At 36.9% G+C, this 17,600-nt stretch overlaps 1 protein-coding gene across 3 annotated transcripts in view; it reads left to right on the top strand.

Moving 5' to 3' along the window:
• The window catches only part of COL24A1 (collagen type XXIV alpha 1 chain), a 149,955-nt gene that overhangs the window by 44,676 nt on the left and 87,679 nt on the right, over positions 1-17,600 (top strand). For all 3 annotated transcript variants that reach the window (XM_042785720.1, XM_042785724.1, XM_042785722.1), the window contains 7 exons: positions 4,081-4,134; positions 6,661-6,705; positions 11,062-11,115; positions 11,202-11,246; positions 11,651-11,704; positions 12,338-12,391; positions 14,048-14,101. In XM_042785720.1, the coding sequence (XP_042641654.1) occupies positions 4,081-4,134; positions 6,661-6,705; positions 11,062-11,115; positions 11,202-11,246; positions 11,651-11,704; positions 12,338-12,391; positions 14,048-14,101 (360 nt within the window). The remainder of the gene's footprint in view (positions 1-4,080; positions 4,135-6,660; positions 6,706-11,061; positions 11,116-11,201; positions 11,247-11,650; positions 11,705-12,337; positions 12,392-14,047; positions 14,102-17,600) is intronic.

Genomic DNA, 17,600 nt, shown 5'->3' on the forward strand with positions numbered 1-17,600 from the left:
TCTGAGTGTTGGGCAAGACCTTGCAGTAGTTCTCAGTGACTTGGGCTGGTGAGTCACATGCAGCATTTAAGAACAACCTGGATGGAAAGCAAAGGCTTCTACTCAGTGTGGAAAAGGAAGAGGAGGTGACAGCAGGGTACTTTGAAAACATGTTTTGCGTTATAATGTCATTCTCAGTGGTAGCTTCCACTGAGGCTTCTGATTGCCATTGTAGTAGTTTGTTTCAATCTGTAACTGTTGGTGCTGTCCATGCTGTGGTAAGCAGTTATTTTTCATTTACAATAAGAGCACAACTTTTATCACTGTCAAGCTATGCTCTGATAAGGACTTTTGTTAATATAAATCAATTCAGAGAAATTTCATGTACGTGACAGCACCAAAAGCACCTCTGCACAATGTCTGTGATTACCTTCAGTATCGATTCCTCTGTAATGTTATTTCCTCAATCCCAAGGTTCATTCCAAATCCTTTCTATTATCTATAAAGTACTTATTTGACTACAGGCTACTAATACAGGAATCAAACCATGAGAGGAATCACATGGGAAGCTGTCTTGAAGTACTTTGCTGGATCACAAGCTTAGAGAATGTGTGTTGTTTTAACCCCAGACAATGATAGATGTGATGACATCTTTTGACACGGTGTCCCAGAGTTAACACCACAGTACTTTGCAGAAGGGCACTGTCACTAAAGGAAATGGAATTTGGCATAGGAATTGCATAGTGCCTGAAGTCAGGCTCCTCACCTTGTGTTCTATGATGCAGTTTATTTATGGGACAGAACTTCTGTCAATAATAATACTTGGGGAAGAAAAACTGACTGGAAGAGATCCTTCTGAAAGAAAACAGATCCCAAATATAATCTAATTTTTGGAAAGTAATATTAAATTATAAGAAAAGTGGATGGTACAACGGATTGTACATCTGCAATTCAAAATGCTACTACTTAGCAGGTTTATTGAACAGTTATTCATATTTGTAACTTCTGACATATCTGAAATGGGACAAAATATTCAGTTACCAAAATCTTTATTATGAAGATTATAGACTGAGGATTTGTTTGAATTTTAGATGAGTTTTGCATACATTATGCTTTAAAGAAAATATTTCATAGTAGAATCATACACATATCCATTGTATGCTTGTAATATGAAATTTGGCTAGTTCTGCAGTATTTTTAATGCATTGTCTGTCCTGTTAGTATGATGCATAGTGCTTTTACATACACAGATTGACCACTTTGGGGGGAATGTTTTCACATAGTTTTCTTCTATATGGGACTAGTTACAATCAGAGGTCAATGTGACGGGACAGACCTTGTGAATTATACCAAGAATTTATTAATCAAGTCATTGTAACTGTAGAAACAGTTCAAGTTCTGTTTTATATTAAAATTATGAATAGGTATTCTTTGTATACTTTATAGTAATGTTAAATTATAATATTGATGTAATAAAACATTTGCTGAAGAGTAGTATTACTATATTAGTTCCAATTTTAGATTTTTCTGACTGTTCTTCTATGTTGCATTTTCCTTTAATTTTTCTACTTACTAAAATAGTTTTATCAGCATCAGTTAGAAGACACATGCTATTGAGAATGGGATTATGGCGACTGTGGGTAATATGTCCCTTTGGTAACTCATATTATGCTGGATTTCTGCTGTATCTAAACCATCATCTGTGACCTGCACTTGTGATCTGGTGGCTGGTAAAACTGTCCCATTGCATCCTTCATTTCACTTTTGATACCTCATTTGTGTGTTTTTAAAAACACTTGATATTCGTGTGTGTTATGGCAATTCTGCCTCTTCCAACATCTGCCAATGTTAGGCAGTAAATCCAAAATATTATGCTATTAAGGAAAGGGTAGTAAATTAATCTTTGCCTACATCCTATCAGCTGGTAGCTTGTAACAATATAGGCACTGTAAAATACTCACTTTCCATGTGTGAAATTTTTCAGTACATTTTCAGAATTATGCAAAAATTTGGCCAGTGGTGTACACATTAAGAATCAATGAAATCTGCTTTATTGACCATTAACCTATGAACCAATACTGTTTAAATAAGATGGCAGTGATATAAAGATGTGTACTGTCAGATCTTGCAATTATAGCTATAGATTCTTACTTGTGCATTCCATGGTCAGATCCTGAATAAAAATTTAATTGTTGTGAGAGACATTCCTATCTTTTGCTTTCCTGAATTTGCAGGAGAATACAGAAAAAAACTCCAACCAAAATAAACCCAAAAGATGGTACAGGGAGTGTTAAGCATGTCTCAGATTAATTCTACAGTATCATGTGTGATGATAATGAAGATCCTATGCAGTTTTTTCAACGTATTGTTTTAGCAATGTGTATGCATACATATATATGTATAGACACACACAAAAATTTGCCTTAACTTTTATAGAATTTTGTTTTATTACAAAAGCCAAATATGGCTTAAGCAGTGCTTAAGCTACTTTGGTTTGTGATATGATTTTTCTACCTCCTTGCCACAGTTTTATACTGTCTTCCTGACTGCTATTCATCTAATATTGTAAGATGATGCATATCCCCCATTCCATTAAGGAAAGACACTATACGAAGTCCTGAGCTGGACAGCTGTGTGAATGTCCTCCAAACAAGGTAGATCAAAAAGGCCAAATTAGTTGTACCTTTGACCTGCAGCAGGTTTGAACACAGTCTTACAGAGGTGAAAGGTTAATGCCTCAGAGTACTGTTCCTGATTCACAGGGAAAGGTAAAAGACATTCAGACATTGAAAAGGTAAGGAAAAGTATTTCATGTAAAAATTATTGTAAGGATGGAATTTTCTCCTTTTCCCCATGGAGGTGGACTAGTAATGTTCTGGTGCTTTGCAGCTGATTTCCGGAGGTCAACGCATCTCTGTTTTCTCAGTACTCTAATGCTGTGTGAGATTTTTCATTTCCCAGAAAAGTCTCTTTTCTGTGAGTGCCTTGGCATTGATTTTTTCCAGGGAGAATCTTTTTCCAGCTTGGTATTTTGCATATATGTGATAGACTTTTATATGGATCTTACAATGTAATTAAAAAGGTTGTTGACTTCTCTGTGGATCTGTGCTCCATCCTTTTGCCTAACTTTGTACAGTGATAGGAATCATGAAGATATTGTGTGGTGCTGCTTCAAACTAAGAGCATGAGCTGGCTCTTCCAGAGAAATAGTAAAATCTGCCTGGCAGTAATAAACTGATAAAAATGAAAACAAACAAGCAAAACAAAACAACAACAACAAAAACACAAAAAAAAAAAACCTTCCCCAGCAACTCATGTGCTTCTGCAGTGGGCAACATCAGAAAGAAGTAAAAGAAACTGCAAAACCCTGAGAGAAAGCAAGAAAGGTTAGAGGCAGTAAAGTGGTGAATTTCAATTTCATTTTGCTTCTCAAGCAAGAAATGGAAATTCTGTTTCAATCTTTGACGCTTGACTTGGCCAGTCAGATTTCTTTCCTGTCCTGATAATCTAGTCTCTGAAGTCAAAACTGATAAAATGAACGAGGCTTTTTTGTGTCTTGAGTTACTGTTTTAGTCCCTAGATGCAGGCTAAGGCAAGTGTTCACATTGTCTAGGACAGTGTTGTGCCAGAAAGATGAAAAATTTGATTTCTAATGAACAAGTATCACACTGACACTGCAACCATTAATATTTGGGGAAGAGCAAGAAGAGAACAAAGGACAGATGTTTTAGTGAATGCAGAAGGTAATAGGAACAAAAAAGTATTTGAAATAAAAATAAAAAATAGGAAAAGAGAATCCAAGCAAACAATTCAAGTAATACTTGTTTAGTATTGCTTTTAAAGCATTTAGTCATCTGATTCTGCCCTATGCTTGCATTGTGTATAGTTACGTCTTTTTTGGTTATGATTTTAGGAGACAAATACCACTATGCTGTTCATTTGAATTTCACAGCTGAAACTTTCTGCTTTCCCCATTCCTCCATCGCTTTCCCTGAATATACTTGCAGATGTCCTAATTTCTAATACCTATAGGAATTTAGTGTTCAGATCACCCTTTGTGTCTTAGATAATAAAGTACAAGCATTCTCACTTCTGCTTTAGGGTTTTCTAGGTGACTTTGGAAATAGAGGTCCTCCTGGTCCAGACGGGAATCCTGTAAGTATCAAATTGTGTGCTGATTAACATTGTAAAATTTGTTACACTTAGTATTAACTTATCTCCAAAATGGAAAGGAGATTTTTGCCTCAAAAGCAATGTCTTGAAGTCCACAGGAAAATTTTACACTTATTTTTCCATGGAAATTGTTAAGAAGGTACTGTAATAAGCAGTGGTATAAAAAAGAGAGAGAAAAGAACCAGGAAAGCTGCTGAGAGAACACAGTTTCTAGTGCTGCATGTGCTGACTACCTTGAGAACTCAGTATCTTGCTGTCCTCATTGCATTACTGATGAATGTTTTGTCTTCAGAAATTCTTGCATTGGATATGACTTTATGTTGTTTATTTAAACCATTATTCTAAAATCGCCTTAGCAAAATAGATTCTGCATGCATGCCAGAAACCTAGCTGTTGTGTGCTTATGCATCTGATAGTTGATTTCATCCTTTGAACTGTTACTGAATACAATTATACTAGTATGTCTTTTAGTGCATTATAATCAGTATGATAACAGCTTTGTCCTTGGCAGCGTGTGCAGGCTAAAGTGCTCTTGTGGTATGGTATTCAAACTGTGGCACAGTCACGTCACTTCACTGGCTGCCCTCAAAGAAGCTTTGCTGTCATGCTGTACTTGTAGGGAAACTCTGGCTGCAGATTCCAAACTCAGGTTTCTTTGAGATGAGAAACCAGTGAAAGGGCTTTGGGCCAGACAAGGGGACAGCAATAAGTGCTGGGCAAGAGTGGCTGATTTGAATCTGCTTTTATTGTTGGATGCTCCTTTGGAAACTGCTATCAGTTTGTGTCTAGAGGTTATTCTGATATGGACCAGAGTCAGCAATTGGGAAGAGGTGGTCTCTTTTTTGAAGGCATGCCCTTTCCTGACATCCATCTTAGCAACTTATTTTAGAAAAGCCTACATGAATTTTGCTGGTGAGTTATCGATGTTTGGTGTCAGCATTTTGGAACATAGGAAAAAAAAAATATTTTGCATTTCTGGTCCCTGAGGCAAAGTTCCCCTTGTGGGAATGTCAGGTGATGTTAGTGTGGTGCTTTTCATCTTGAAAGCCCTCTCAGGGGTTGTGAGTCTCACCAGTTGTTTTGCAAATGATATAAAAAGGTTAGTTCTTCCTTCCTCTCCTGGTACTCCCAAGTCTCCCTCCATTCCTGATAAAATAGATATTGTCTTTCCACAAGATCTGCAGAACAACAGTACTTTAATCCAAACAAGCTCAGAAAGCCTGGATCTGAAATTACAGACTTGCGCTTTACAAAGAAGCCTGTTTTAATGCAAGCATTTGCAAACAAGTTCCTTCTCATCTGCCAAGACAGCTGTTGATCTTACTGCCTTCTCAGACAGGCAGCAACCCCTCTCCCCTCCTCCCCAAAACTCACCCTGCAGGGCTTGTTCAGGCAAGGGGCCAGAGCTGCAGCTGCAGGGGGCTGCAATGCTAGTGGAATATTTACAGAGCCTGTTTGTGAGCTGGCAGTGGAGAGCTGGGGCTGCCTGGGAGGCCTGTGGTGGCAAGAACTTGAAGGGAAGACATTTCTTCCCATGTGCTGACTTGACACTAATGACATTTGTCTCCATGCCTAATTTCTTCTGATTAACAGAGTAATGCCATCCTGCATTTCCACAACACCGTCTCAGTTCTCTGAGGATGTCAGTCTGCCTTGGAGGATGTTGCTAGAGCATTCAACATCCCCCGTGGTTAGTTTGGAGCAGGTTGGAGAAGGTGTGTAGGCACCAGAGGAGGGAAGAGTGAAGGAAGGTGTCCTCTGTGCCATGCCCAGCAGCCATGCCCTGTTGGACAGCTTCAGAATGGACTCAGGGCATAAAATTTTCCCTTTGCTGTGGGTGCCGATGGGCTGCAATGAACCCTATGTATTATATCCACTGAGTAGCAGGTCCCAGGTGTTGGAACAGCCTGTGCTGTGTCAGTATGCTGACCTGGAGGGCTACACTACCCCTTTCACACAGGGCAAAGAGGCTTGGCAACTGTTTTCCCCAGTGTTTGGAACTTTAGCTTCTACCAAGTTAAGTTTGAGTGCAACAGAGGCAGTAGTAGGGTACTGTTGAATTTGTTCCTTTTCCATAAAGTACAAATACTATAGTTTGTATCAAGAAATAATTTTTCATAATGACAGTGTAGCCTTTAATTTTCAAAGGTCTTTCTATGAACTGAGCCAATGTTCTTATCTTCCAAAAGATCTTAAGTTCTTGTGGTGGATTTTTTCCACCCCAAAAAAATAACTTTTTCTTCTTCCCACTTTAAATATCATGGTAACAAATCTCATATTCCTTGGTAATGCAGGAATAATTTAATGATGCAGATATCCTGAGATCTGATTCCACAATCAGGGATTTTAATAAGCATGTTCCCCTATACAGTGATAAGCTGTCATTCCTCAGGAACTCTCTATACAAAACCCAACTGGCTTGCTTTTCAGATCACTTTTGTTATCTTATCACTGGGAATTTTTTTAAATGGTAAAATGCAGATAATCTAAAATTAATTTTATTTGAAGGGAATTGTTGGTGGTGTTGGTCCTCCTGGATTTCCAGGACTAAGAGTGAGTATACTTTTATTACTTTGATATGGCTTCATTAGAATATGTCTTGTATATTTGTGAAATAATAAAAACAAATATAAGGATCCCAGAGATTTAAAGAGATTTTGGTTTAGTTAGCCATGATTTTAGTTAAAATCACGTTACAAAAATGCTGTCACATTGTTGGCATGGAGTACTTCTATAGTTCGTTTGGATTTGTATGCTTATTTCTGATCTGGTGAGTCTGGGTGGTTTATTTTAAATTACTAAGTTTTCTAGTTTATACATCTAAAGCCAGTGTTACTTTTTGGAAAAGTACAATACTTTCAAATGTTTTAACATCCACAGTCCTCATTTAATCCTGTATATCGCTACCAAATTCTAAGCAGAATTAATTCCTAAGCAAAATTACTTTATCTTCTATACAATATCATATTCAACTTTTAAAAAATGTTTATAGAAAAAGGTTATGATGCTCATTATGCAGTTGCAAGCTGTAGTTGTATAAATATAGTTGAGCCAGAGAAGCTCTGTGACATGAGTCCTACAGAAGGTGGGAAAGACTGATACTTTCATAAGCGTGTAGTCTTACTCCCTTATTTTAATTAATGTGTTTACTGGTAGAGGACCTGGATTTAATTATTGATGTTGGCTCAATCAAGGCTGGCTATCTGGTCGTGTTCATAGTTCATAACATGTGGGAGAAAATAGCATGTTTGCACTTGAATTGAAAACCATGATTGTCTCAAGGGATATTTTTTAATTTAAATATCTGGACATCTGAAACATTCTTAATAAGTTTATTAGTTTACACTGATGGCCATCAAACTTTTACTTTGAAGTATGACAGTTGAGTTCCAGTATTATTATCTCTTTAATGATATGTTCATAACAAAAAATATTCCAATAAGTTGTCCTTTGCTGCCTGGTTGGGATTGTTATGGCATTGCTATAGTGAAGACACACAAGCTTAGTCAGGGAACCTCTGTGGCTTCCAGCCTTCATTATGAAACATGACTTGTGTTCTTGACAGTTGACATATTTGGACCAGTTGAAGCACTCATGAGACTAGAGGTTGCACTCTTGAGAATTTGCTTTGAATTATAGTTTACTTTTCTCTTACGTGATCATCTTTGGAATTTTATCTCAAGGACTTTGATAATTGTACAAATGTATCTGAGGTTTTAAAAAAGCCTACTATATATCACTTCTAAAAAGGTACTGTTACTGATTATTTTGGCTAAATCTTAGTGAGCAGTTTAGCCCATCCTAGCATTCATAAGTAAAAATGTTTGCATGGTCAAAGTTCCATTTGCCATATTGCTGAGTTGCAGTTACACAGAGAGAATGTCAATAATTTTTTTGTGAAATACGGTAATTATTTTCAATCACTTGTCCAAAGCCTGTGCTACTTGTACATAGCCAAAATATAACCATAATGACAGCTATTTATTGAAAAAATAATTTGATGGCATGCTTAGATTTTTCCAGCATGAAATCAATAATTGTTTTGCCTGTGAACTCCTTTTGAGTGGCCTGCCATCTCTCCTTTATATGCGGGACTCTTGCACAGTTCCAGCTGTGCAAAAAAGCATTGATTATGTGCCCATATGCTCTACATAATTTGTGTTCAAAGAAAGTAAAGCACAGAAACTGATATTTCTTTCTTCATTACGTACAATTACTAAGCTACTCTTCATGTGTCTAGTTTTTAATTTTGCAGTGTGACAATTTGGAACAGGAGTTTTACAGGGAGTGTGCCGATATTCACATCTTTTGTTGGACTTAGGGTTTGACCCCCAGAACTTTTGGAAACTTTACATCATCTGCTGCAGCTCCATTTGACAGCAAGGAGTTCGGGGTCTTCTGTGCAGCAGATTGCTCCTTTGATCCCTACACTTGTTTGTTTGTAGAAAAGGTGTATGTAAATATGCTGAAAAAAATTACATTTTTGGAAGCAGAAATAATTTTGCAAATATGCTTCTGGTCTTAATAGAGTTTAGTGTTTGGGATGACAAATGTATGAAGAAAAATATATATGGACAAGTGTTCATGATGTAGAATGTGGTTCCATAAGGGTAGGGTCATTGTACATCCTTCCGACAGCTTAATAGATCTTACAGATAAATTATGGTGTTTTTAAAGGTATCTTATTTTTTTTAGCCAAGACACATTATCATTGCCGCTCAGGGGCAGTTAACTCTCCATGGTTGATAAGACATTACTAGTACAGTAAGATTTTTGCAGTTGAGGAAAGTGGCCCAGCAGCATTTGCTCCAGATTTATGAGCACTCTTTGGAAGCTTCCAAAGCATCAGCAAATCTAGTTGGGGTTTTGAAATAAGGTCGGAACATGGCTAAAGAGGACTTCAGTATCTGGTGGCATGAGTCTTTTATGGATACTAACACAGCATATAGGCATCATCAGAAAAATTTACTATTATGGACTCCTATGTGTCATTGCATTACATCATATTAGTTACTCTGTTTCATACTTTCCCAGTCAGTAAGATAATTGGTAGAGCTGTGCTTTGTTCCAGAGTTTCTTTACAAGGGACCATTGTGATCTTTAAACCGTAGCAGAATTTCACCAAGACCCCAGGGGAACTTCAGGTTACCCCAGCATCCCCAAGTACAGCTTGTGCGGTGCAGCCCTGTTCTTTGACCACACTTGCTCTCCAAATGGGTTTGTGTACCCTGCCCTCTGTTTTCGTGTGGTCCTTATCCAGGCAGATTCTAGTGGTTATCCAAAACCAAATAAAGAACTAGACTTCAATGTTTGTTCTAAAATACTTAGTTCAATAATAACACATTGTATTATTACAAGATGCAGTGTTGAACATGAGATGAAATATATTATTCTGGAAGAAACCAACAGCATTAATTCAAGTAGCTTGTCCAGCCCAGCTGTATGCAGTGTCAAGAGCTAATTATATTTTTATGTTTGTTCATGAGAACAATGGCAAAATGAGCAGCATCAGCAAGCTGAGTCCAAGAATTCCTTCCTTCCATGATTTTTTCAATATACAGAGCTGTTGCCAAGTTCAGAGTTTTGGCTGGTTGAGCAGTCATTCTCTCAAGATTTGTAGGGCCATGAGTTTTAATAAGATGAATACTTTCAGAAAATTTAAGACTACAGTTATCAGAGCTAGCTTTTCTTTTTACATTTTTTTTTCTTTAAAAAGAAAACCCTAATACTATAAAGCATTGGTTTTACTTTTCTGGTATCTTATCTTTTTGATAAGCAAACTTTAGAAGCAATTTTGTTTTAATTTCATTTGTCACATAGAAATGGTGGAAAAAGTATGCTTTTTGTAGCCGAAGTAATTTTTATTTTCTATCAGCAAGTTTTAACTAAGCTGATAAGCATGTGCTAACATATAGCAAGGCTGTTGCACATGGAGGACTATTTAGAAAGCTAGATTTACTAATTCAACCATCTTCTTATCAGTGAGATAATTTTTCAGTTTTATTTTTATGTAGCTCCGGTTCTTTGCTGTTAATTAGGTCAGCCAATATCTCTGGATACTGTGACAGGAGTTTCATCAACCTGAATTTTGTAAAGCTGTTTTGGAAGTTCTTCCCATTGTTTTTGTAAGATAAATTTACCAGCTCAGTATCCCTCTGATTTTTCAATCAATGTATTGTTGCCATAAGTATGAATTTCAACGTACAGTATCATTAATACAGAAGTGCCTTGCTGAACTGGAATATATAGCACAAGTAAGAGACAGCAATGTAAACAATTTATCTTGGCATCAGTTAACATGACAATATATCATTTAAGCAGTCAAGGAAAGTTAAAGCAAAGTAGAGTAGCAATTTTTCTGGGAGCTTTACCAAGCACCATTGAGACACTAGTCATCAGTCTTCCTTTTTCTTCAGTGAGCCATGAGTCTGATGGCTGCAGAAGACTGTTTTTGCTAACATTGCTGAAAGAGTCTCCAGAGAATAATGAATGTGTGCTGAACTGGAAATCCATAGGTATCCATCTCATCTTTTCCATATCATGCTCAGCAAGTGGCAAAAGATTTCTGTATTCTTATTTGTTGTTAAATTCTTGCATAGCCACAAAATATGCAGCTGTAGTACAAAAGAAAGCTTCCTTATTCTGCATTGCCTAATGCACTGCTATCTTCTCTTGAATATATAATCTACAGGAAAAGAGGGGTGTTTGGTTTCTTGTGTTTCTGCTGATGTGATTGCAAACTGTAAAGATTGGAGGGCTTATAATATGGATACTTTTCCCCCAAGAAACTAGCCAGAAAAAGATTTTAGCATCTCTCTGTGGTGCAGAAAATGCTACATTCTGTTACCAGTCTTTGTTACTTCACTTCATCAAATGTTTAGTGCAGTCATCTTTCTTGCTGTCTCGCAGGGAGGCAATGGGCCAGCAGGACCAAGCGGACCATCAGGAATTCCAGGGCCCATGGTATGGTGCTAAACGATCCCACAGCCTGGTGTCCATGCTGCTTTTCAGATTATAGACAAATATTAGATTTTTGTTTTCTTTAATAGGGTCTCCCAGGGAGTGTGGGACAACCTGGAATGAAAGGTGATAAGGTGATTTAAATATTTCCATTATCTTAGAGATATATAGTTATTTCAGACTCCTTTCATTAAATCTTGAGCAAAATAATGTACTTGACAAGCCTTCCCTTTTTCCTTTTGATTTTTTTTTCCTCTTCTTACTTATCTTTTTGAATTACTTTGGTCTCACAGTCTGGCACTTCAGACAAACTTACTTCTGGACAGAGCACTTACTAGTGGTCTTAACAATATCCAGTGCTGTGTCTATAGGGTTTCCTGGAAGGGGTGCTTTAGTGCAACACCTTGCATTGTCATTCAAAGATCTGTGTTAATTTTAAATACTAAATATTGAATGAATCTTTCTCATTCTCTAATTATGAGAATTACCTCATTTTAAGCTACATACATATGTCTGTATAAAATCATATGTTGTTTAGGGTGAACATGGCCTTGCAGGAGAGCCAGGAGACCAGGGATATCCAGGAGACAAGGTAATTTGTAATTGCACTGTTTTACAACATTGTCCAATTTCAGCAAATTCATCAGGCTTCTGAGTCTCTTAAAATGCAACAGATTGATTGCATAAAAGTACAATGCAGTAGTAAAAGTTATTGGATACCACTGACTTAACATACTTTTAAGAAATTATGTGCTAATTAAAACTTTGTTATGGAAAGTAGTAAACAAAGACAAGCAAAGGGCGTGGGCAGAATTCTGGCTGCCATGTGTTCAGAGATGCATCAAACAAGAAAAGAATTATGGTATGATCTGAAACCTCCTAATAAACTGTTGTAAAAGATGGTTTTCCGTTGAACCTCAAGGTTCATCTGCAGCTCAACTGGACCAACTGTGGTTAGCAGCAGCACATGGTCTGGCATGCTCCTTCATATCATGAAACTGAGATGAATAAATATATTCTTTCTTATTTGGCCAGTACATCAGAAGCCACTGAAATAGCACATCCTGTGAGAACTCTTTTGATGAAAGATGAATATTAGAAGACATTTCTCATCCCGTAGAATTATTTTGAAGCCTGTTTCAGGTGGCAAAGTGTAGCAATCTATTGCTTCCAACATAACACAACTATACATTTTCACGTGTATTTAATAGTTTTCTTTTTTCAGGGTGCTCTTGGTTTACCAGGACCCCCAGGGATCAGGGGAAAGCCAGGACCCCAAGTAAGTTTACACATCCATTTCTGCTCTCAATATATCATTCTACGTTGTTATATTTGATACTTCTTTTATCTTGTGTTCACACTGCATGTAATCCTTTAGAAGCTACTTAAATCGAAATGCAAAACAAATAAGATATAAGCTGCTTTTATTTCTAGTAGCTGGTTAGTGAGTGACTTAGATCCTGATGTGTGAGACTTTATTACAGATCAGTATATCAGTGTCAGATTTTAATACAGAAATGTTTAGGAAATTAGGTATTCTGTGACAGTCACTTCGTGGGGGAATAGACATGTTGATAATATTTGAAGCAATTCCACTGAGAGGTTTGAGAGCTGCCAAGATGACCATTTGGGCCAGCTGGATTTGGAGAGAATGTGGGAAATCTCACTAATGATGGCCAGTCATTTCTCACAAGGATGGGAATAGTCATAAATTCCAGTATTTAGATTTTTAGCAAGTTTTAGCAACCTTAAAGACATCTGTGCAGTGCTGCCAATTCTGCTGGGTTTGTAAATGTTGAGGCAGAAAAGGCATTGCACAGGCTTACCTGACTTTTTCCTCACCTGTTTTTAGCATCACTATTTTCCTCTTTTCAGTGTATAATTAAAAGCTGCCAATACTTAATGCTGTTAAAGAATGAATCACTCCAGTCTCAATTTTCTTATGTGCAATCAAGCCACTATCTGATAAACCTACTTAGACCTCATGAATGTCATAGGCCATTAAACTCAATAAAAAAATACTTTCTTTGTCTCAGAGAATTTATAGTAGAAACACTAATCCTGAAAAACACTTATACAAATTTGCTTAAGCTTAGATTGGTAAACTTGGCCTTTTTGCATTTAAAGATATAAGCATTTAATTTAAAGATAAGCATGTGAATTAGCCCATTCCTGAGCAGCTGTGAATTTTAAGCACAAACTGAATGTGATTAACTTCTTGATTTATGATAAATTAAAATATGATACAGTCCTGCAAGTAATACAATGTTTAACTTTGTAGAATACATTTGCAACAAAATAATTCATGCTAAAAATTAAAGAAAAAAAAAATAAAAATAAAAATTTCCAGGTCAGGCTTTAATTTTGCTCAGGGAACACCTAGTTATGTCAGCAGCAGCAGCAAACTTCTAAAAATGTGGAAGAACCGATATAATTTACAGAAATATTTTGGTCAGTTTTTAGGTTTATCGGTATTTGTATGTAACGGAGTCACTATAACAAGTGGATAGGACCTAATTTTCCTATTATTAATCACAAAACTGACATTTCTTTGGCCATGATTGGATGCTTAAACTATACAGGTAAGTACGTAAACCAATATCCATAACAGTTACTTCCTGGACTTTTAAATTATACGTAGTTTTATTATGAAAACAGCTATATATTTCAAGGGTTTTTTTATACAATTATTTAGACCATCCCAAAGCTCCCAATATTATTTTTCTAAAGCTAATTTGCATTTTTTTGTGACTTCAAAGAGATATGAAGAACTAGTTTTAATTGCATCCATAGAGAGGCAGTTATAAAATTTCCAACTTAGTGGAAACACTTGTGTTGCTTTCCTTTTGATAAATGTTTTTTACATCTTCATAACAATCTGTTGTTAAAAAAATAAACTATCATCAAAACTCTAACTGTTTGGATTTTGTTTAAGGGGAAAATTGGAGATCCTGGATCCCGTGGACCATTGGGTCCTCCAGGACCTGAGGTAAGATATTGCTTGATAGAGGTAAATTGAATGTTACTTAGTTCTAAATTGCAACAATCAGAGGTAAATAGGTTTACTTCACAAAAGATTGTTGTCTTGGTTGAATTAGAAAATACTTTTTATTCAGTCATATCCAATTAATTCATTCTCCTCCATAAACTACAAAAGATTCTAGCTCATAATTTTTAAATGAAAAATATTAATATACAGGATCTTTGAATACAGAGTATTTCCTCATTTGCCTGTGTGATTAGGATTTTCTCTCTTCTGATTACAGTTGTTATGGATTACACCTTGAATGAGGCTCATGTGATTTCTTAGGCACATTTCCATTCATCAGTTCTACAGCATGTTTACAGATGGGATTTTCCAAGCCTGGTTGCATATTTATCTCTTACAAAATAACTTTATTTGCAAGGAATGCAAAGAATAAGCACCAGTTACTCAGGAAGCATTGCCAAGCACTTGAATCTAGCAGTGCAGTTGCCTAAGAACTGTGTAGTACTGTGGAAGTCTACACAGAAACTAAGCCAGTCTCTGAATTGTTCCATTTTGGTGCTTTTTGGCATTTATACCATGGGCTATAGGAAAAAACGCTGTGGACTGTGCAGGAAAGACATACACAGAAACATGTATATTTGCTGGAGAGAGGAAACTGAAAAATGGAGATTTTTCTTTTTAATCAGCCTCCTCCAATGGATGTTTTTTGGAGTTTGTTGATTTTGGTTTTTAAGTATGTTCTGAAGATATATATTAGCAGTGATGGTTGTTCTGGCCTTATAAGATACAATAACTCTGGGAGCATATCTCCTTGAACCAAGGCTCTATATTCCTATTTTTTTTTTTAAGAGAGAGTCCGAAGCCTCTGATCCTCAAAGAACAAATTATTGGGTTTTATTACTTTGTTGTTATAGCTCTTCTAAATCCTAAATAATGCCCTTTCTTATTAGAGATAAGCCCTCATTAAGAGAAAACTCACTGGGAAATGTGTTGTAGCAAAGCAAGATGGTCTTTTCAGAATAAGCCAGTACGTTTTAGTCGATGGGAACAGAGTATTTTCATGCCCTTCTGTTAGAATGAAAAAGGCACAAAGCCTGTGTGTGCTACCCACAGCTGCCTCCCTCTGTGGCTCAGGATTTTAGATTTTGTGAGCCTTTTCACTGTTAGCAAGGAGATCCTTGCATCATCTCTTCACATTGTATAGATTCCAGCAAGGGAGATTTGTGTCAGGTTAATGGCAAATTGTTGGTCTTGAAGCCTGTGTCCTGATGACCCTGATGCCTATCCTGGTAGTCCTTATAGTTACTTATCCCAACCCAGGCACGGTAGTCTTTTGAGCCTGGGGAGAAATTAATCATTTGGGGCTAATACCCTCAGGGCAGATGTGGATGGGAAAAGCTGTCTGAAAAGCTCAGTATTTCCTTTTGCTCAGAGGTGCAGAATTACTTCAGCCAATAGAAGGCAAATGAAGTGCTTTATGCTAGATAATTAAAGCTTGAGTGTCCATGTATTTTTCTTTGAATGATTGTCTGCAAAATGTCAGGTTTAAAAATTCAAAGCAATGTTTTTCTTAACTTCAGTCACACAAGACAGATTCAAATAAAGTAAAAGTTTTGCCTTCTTTTACTTGATAAAAACATGGTCACCATATGGCAAAATAGCAGAAGTAGAAGGGAGGTAGGACAGCCATATACCAGGATCTTGAACAAATTGGAATTCTCAAAATTCTGTAATAAAAAGATTTTTTTAAAATGGCTTAAAACTGAAGATAGTATCTTACTCTCCCTGTTACTTTGTTTCATAAAAATAAGCTAGTTGTTCCCAGAAGCTATTTAGGTACAACTGGATATATGAAGTATGAGCAATTAGTGCAGTTTTTCCTACAAGAAAAGCCTACCATCTTATATATCTAATAATGTCTTTTCTTCCAAAAAACAGCTATCAGGTCAGACAGGGCTCCTTTCCTTATTCCTATTTCGTTCTCTGAATGATCAGACTTCCCATGACCCCATGTAGAAAACAGATACTACATCTGATACGACATGTTCCCCTTGATGTTTCTGGAAACAGCAGAATGTGATGAATTAGTGTCTTACAAGGGGAGTACTTTGGATTTATTATGGACATGAAAACCCATACCATATGCCTTTTAGAAAAGACTTTATTTAATAAAAAATAAGGCTGTGTTGGGATTCGTTGGGCATTGCTGTGAGGAGAAGGAACAAGGCTGTGTCTGCCCAGTGGCAGAACCTGTCAGATCCTACTTTCCCCTTTTGTCCAACACTAAGACAGTGGGATTTATAAATGTTTCCTGTCCCCATGTTCAAGCTTGTTTGGGGCACATGTGAAATAAACTGGAGATCCTTTGGTGCCTACAGTTACATACACATTTGAGTATGTATTTAATTTCCAATATAAAGAATAAGCAGTCATAACCCTAGTTTTCTTCCTGTGTAAACTGCTGTACATCAGGCACTACAGCAGCTGAAGTCTATAGTTATCTCTGCACACAGCGGTAGGAGCAGGCCTGGCAGGCTTCATTCATCCTGCCAGGATTTTGGATTTTTGTATGCAGGTCAGCAGTGAACTGTTTCCTAAATCTTTCCTCTGCAGCTGTGCAGCCTAGGTACACCAGGTCAGAGTTGAAATAAACCACCCACTCATAGCCAGGGTCCATTTGAGAACTTCAATGCTGATGGGCAGGAGCAAGCAGAGGGAGAGACAGCGGTTTTGTGCTCACTCTCTGGGCGGCCATATGAGGGCTGGCTGCCAAGTACATTTTTTTCAGTGCAAAAGTTCTGCAGCGTCAATCCAAATTCTCTTCTGGGTATGTTGCCACAGATCCAGGGTCTGTCGCATGCCTGAATACATGTTGCTCACAAAGCACTGGATATCTTTAGTGAGCACTTTATGGAGCATGTTCTTCATCAGTTTACTCATTTGCCTGTTTTGTCTAGCATCTAAAAATGAACAGCCAAAATTTCAACTTTCTAGAGAGATTTATTTTATTGGTATGACAACTGGAAAGTGCTGGTCTGACTGTTTTAACCCACAATGCCTGTGTTTACTGTGTACAATGAAGTATGTAATGCTTATTGTTAATGTGAATTAAATTAGACAAGGTTTTAACAGGCTTCCACATGTATTCAGAATATATTATAGTTAAATTTTGCTCTAAGAATCACATTTAATTATCCCCCAAGAATGAGGGTGATAGTTTCCTTCAGATGTGTTCTGAGTATTATAAATAGGTTTCATCTGGAGCAGAGGGAGCATTAGTCATTATCTTCAATAGAACTTTTTTCATCTGTGCAGTATTTTGATCTGAAGTCCTTAGCTTATTCTTTCAGGAAGGTACTCATATGGGATTCAGCTGCTAAGTTTTATGCTCAAGGCAATAGCATTACAAAGGAAAAGGATGCATTCAAATAATAGTAAAAAGTCAAAAAAGCACGTATTTTGTAAGCAAATCACTGACTGCTTTGAGTTCATTTAAAAA

This window comes from Tyto alba, unplaced genomic scaffold, assembly GCF_018691265.1.
Source record: "Tyto alba isolate M040663 unplaced genomic scaffold, T.alba_DEE_v4.0 Super-Scaffold_1000006, whole genome shotgun sequence".
Lineage (NCBI taxonomy): Eukaryota > Metazoa > Chordata > Aves > Strigiformes > Tytonidae > Tyto > Tyto alba.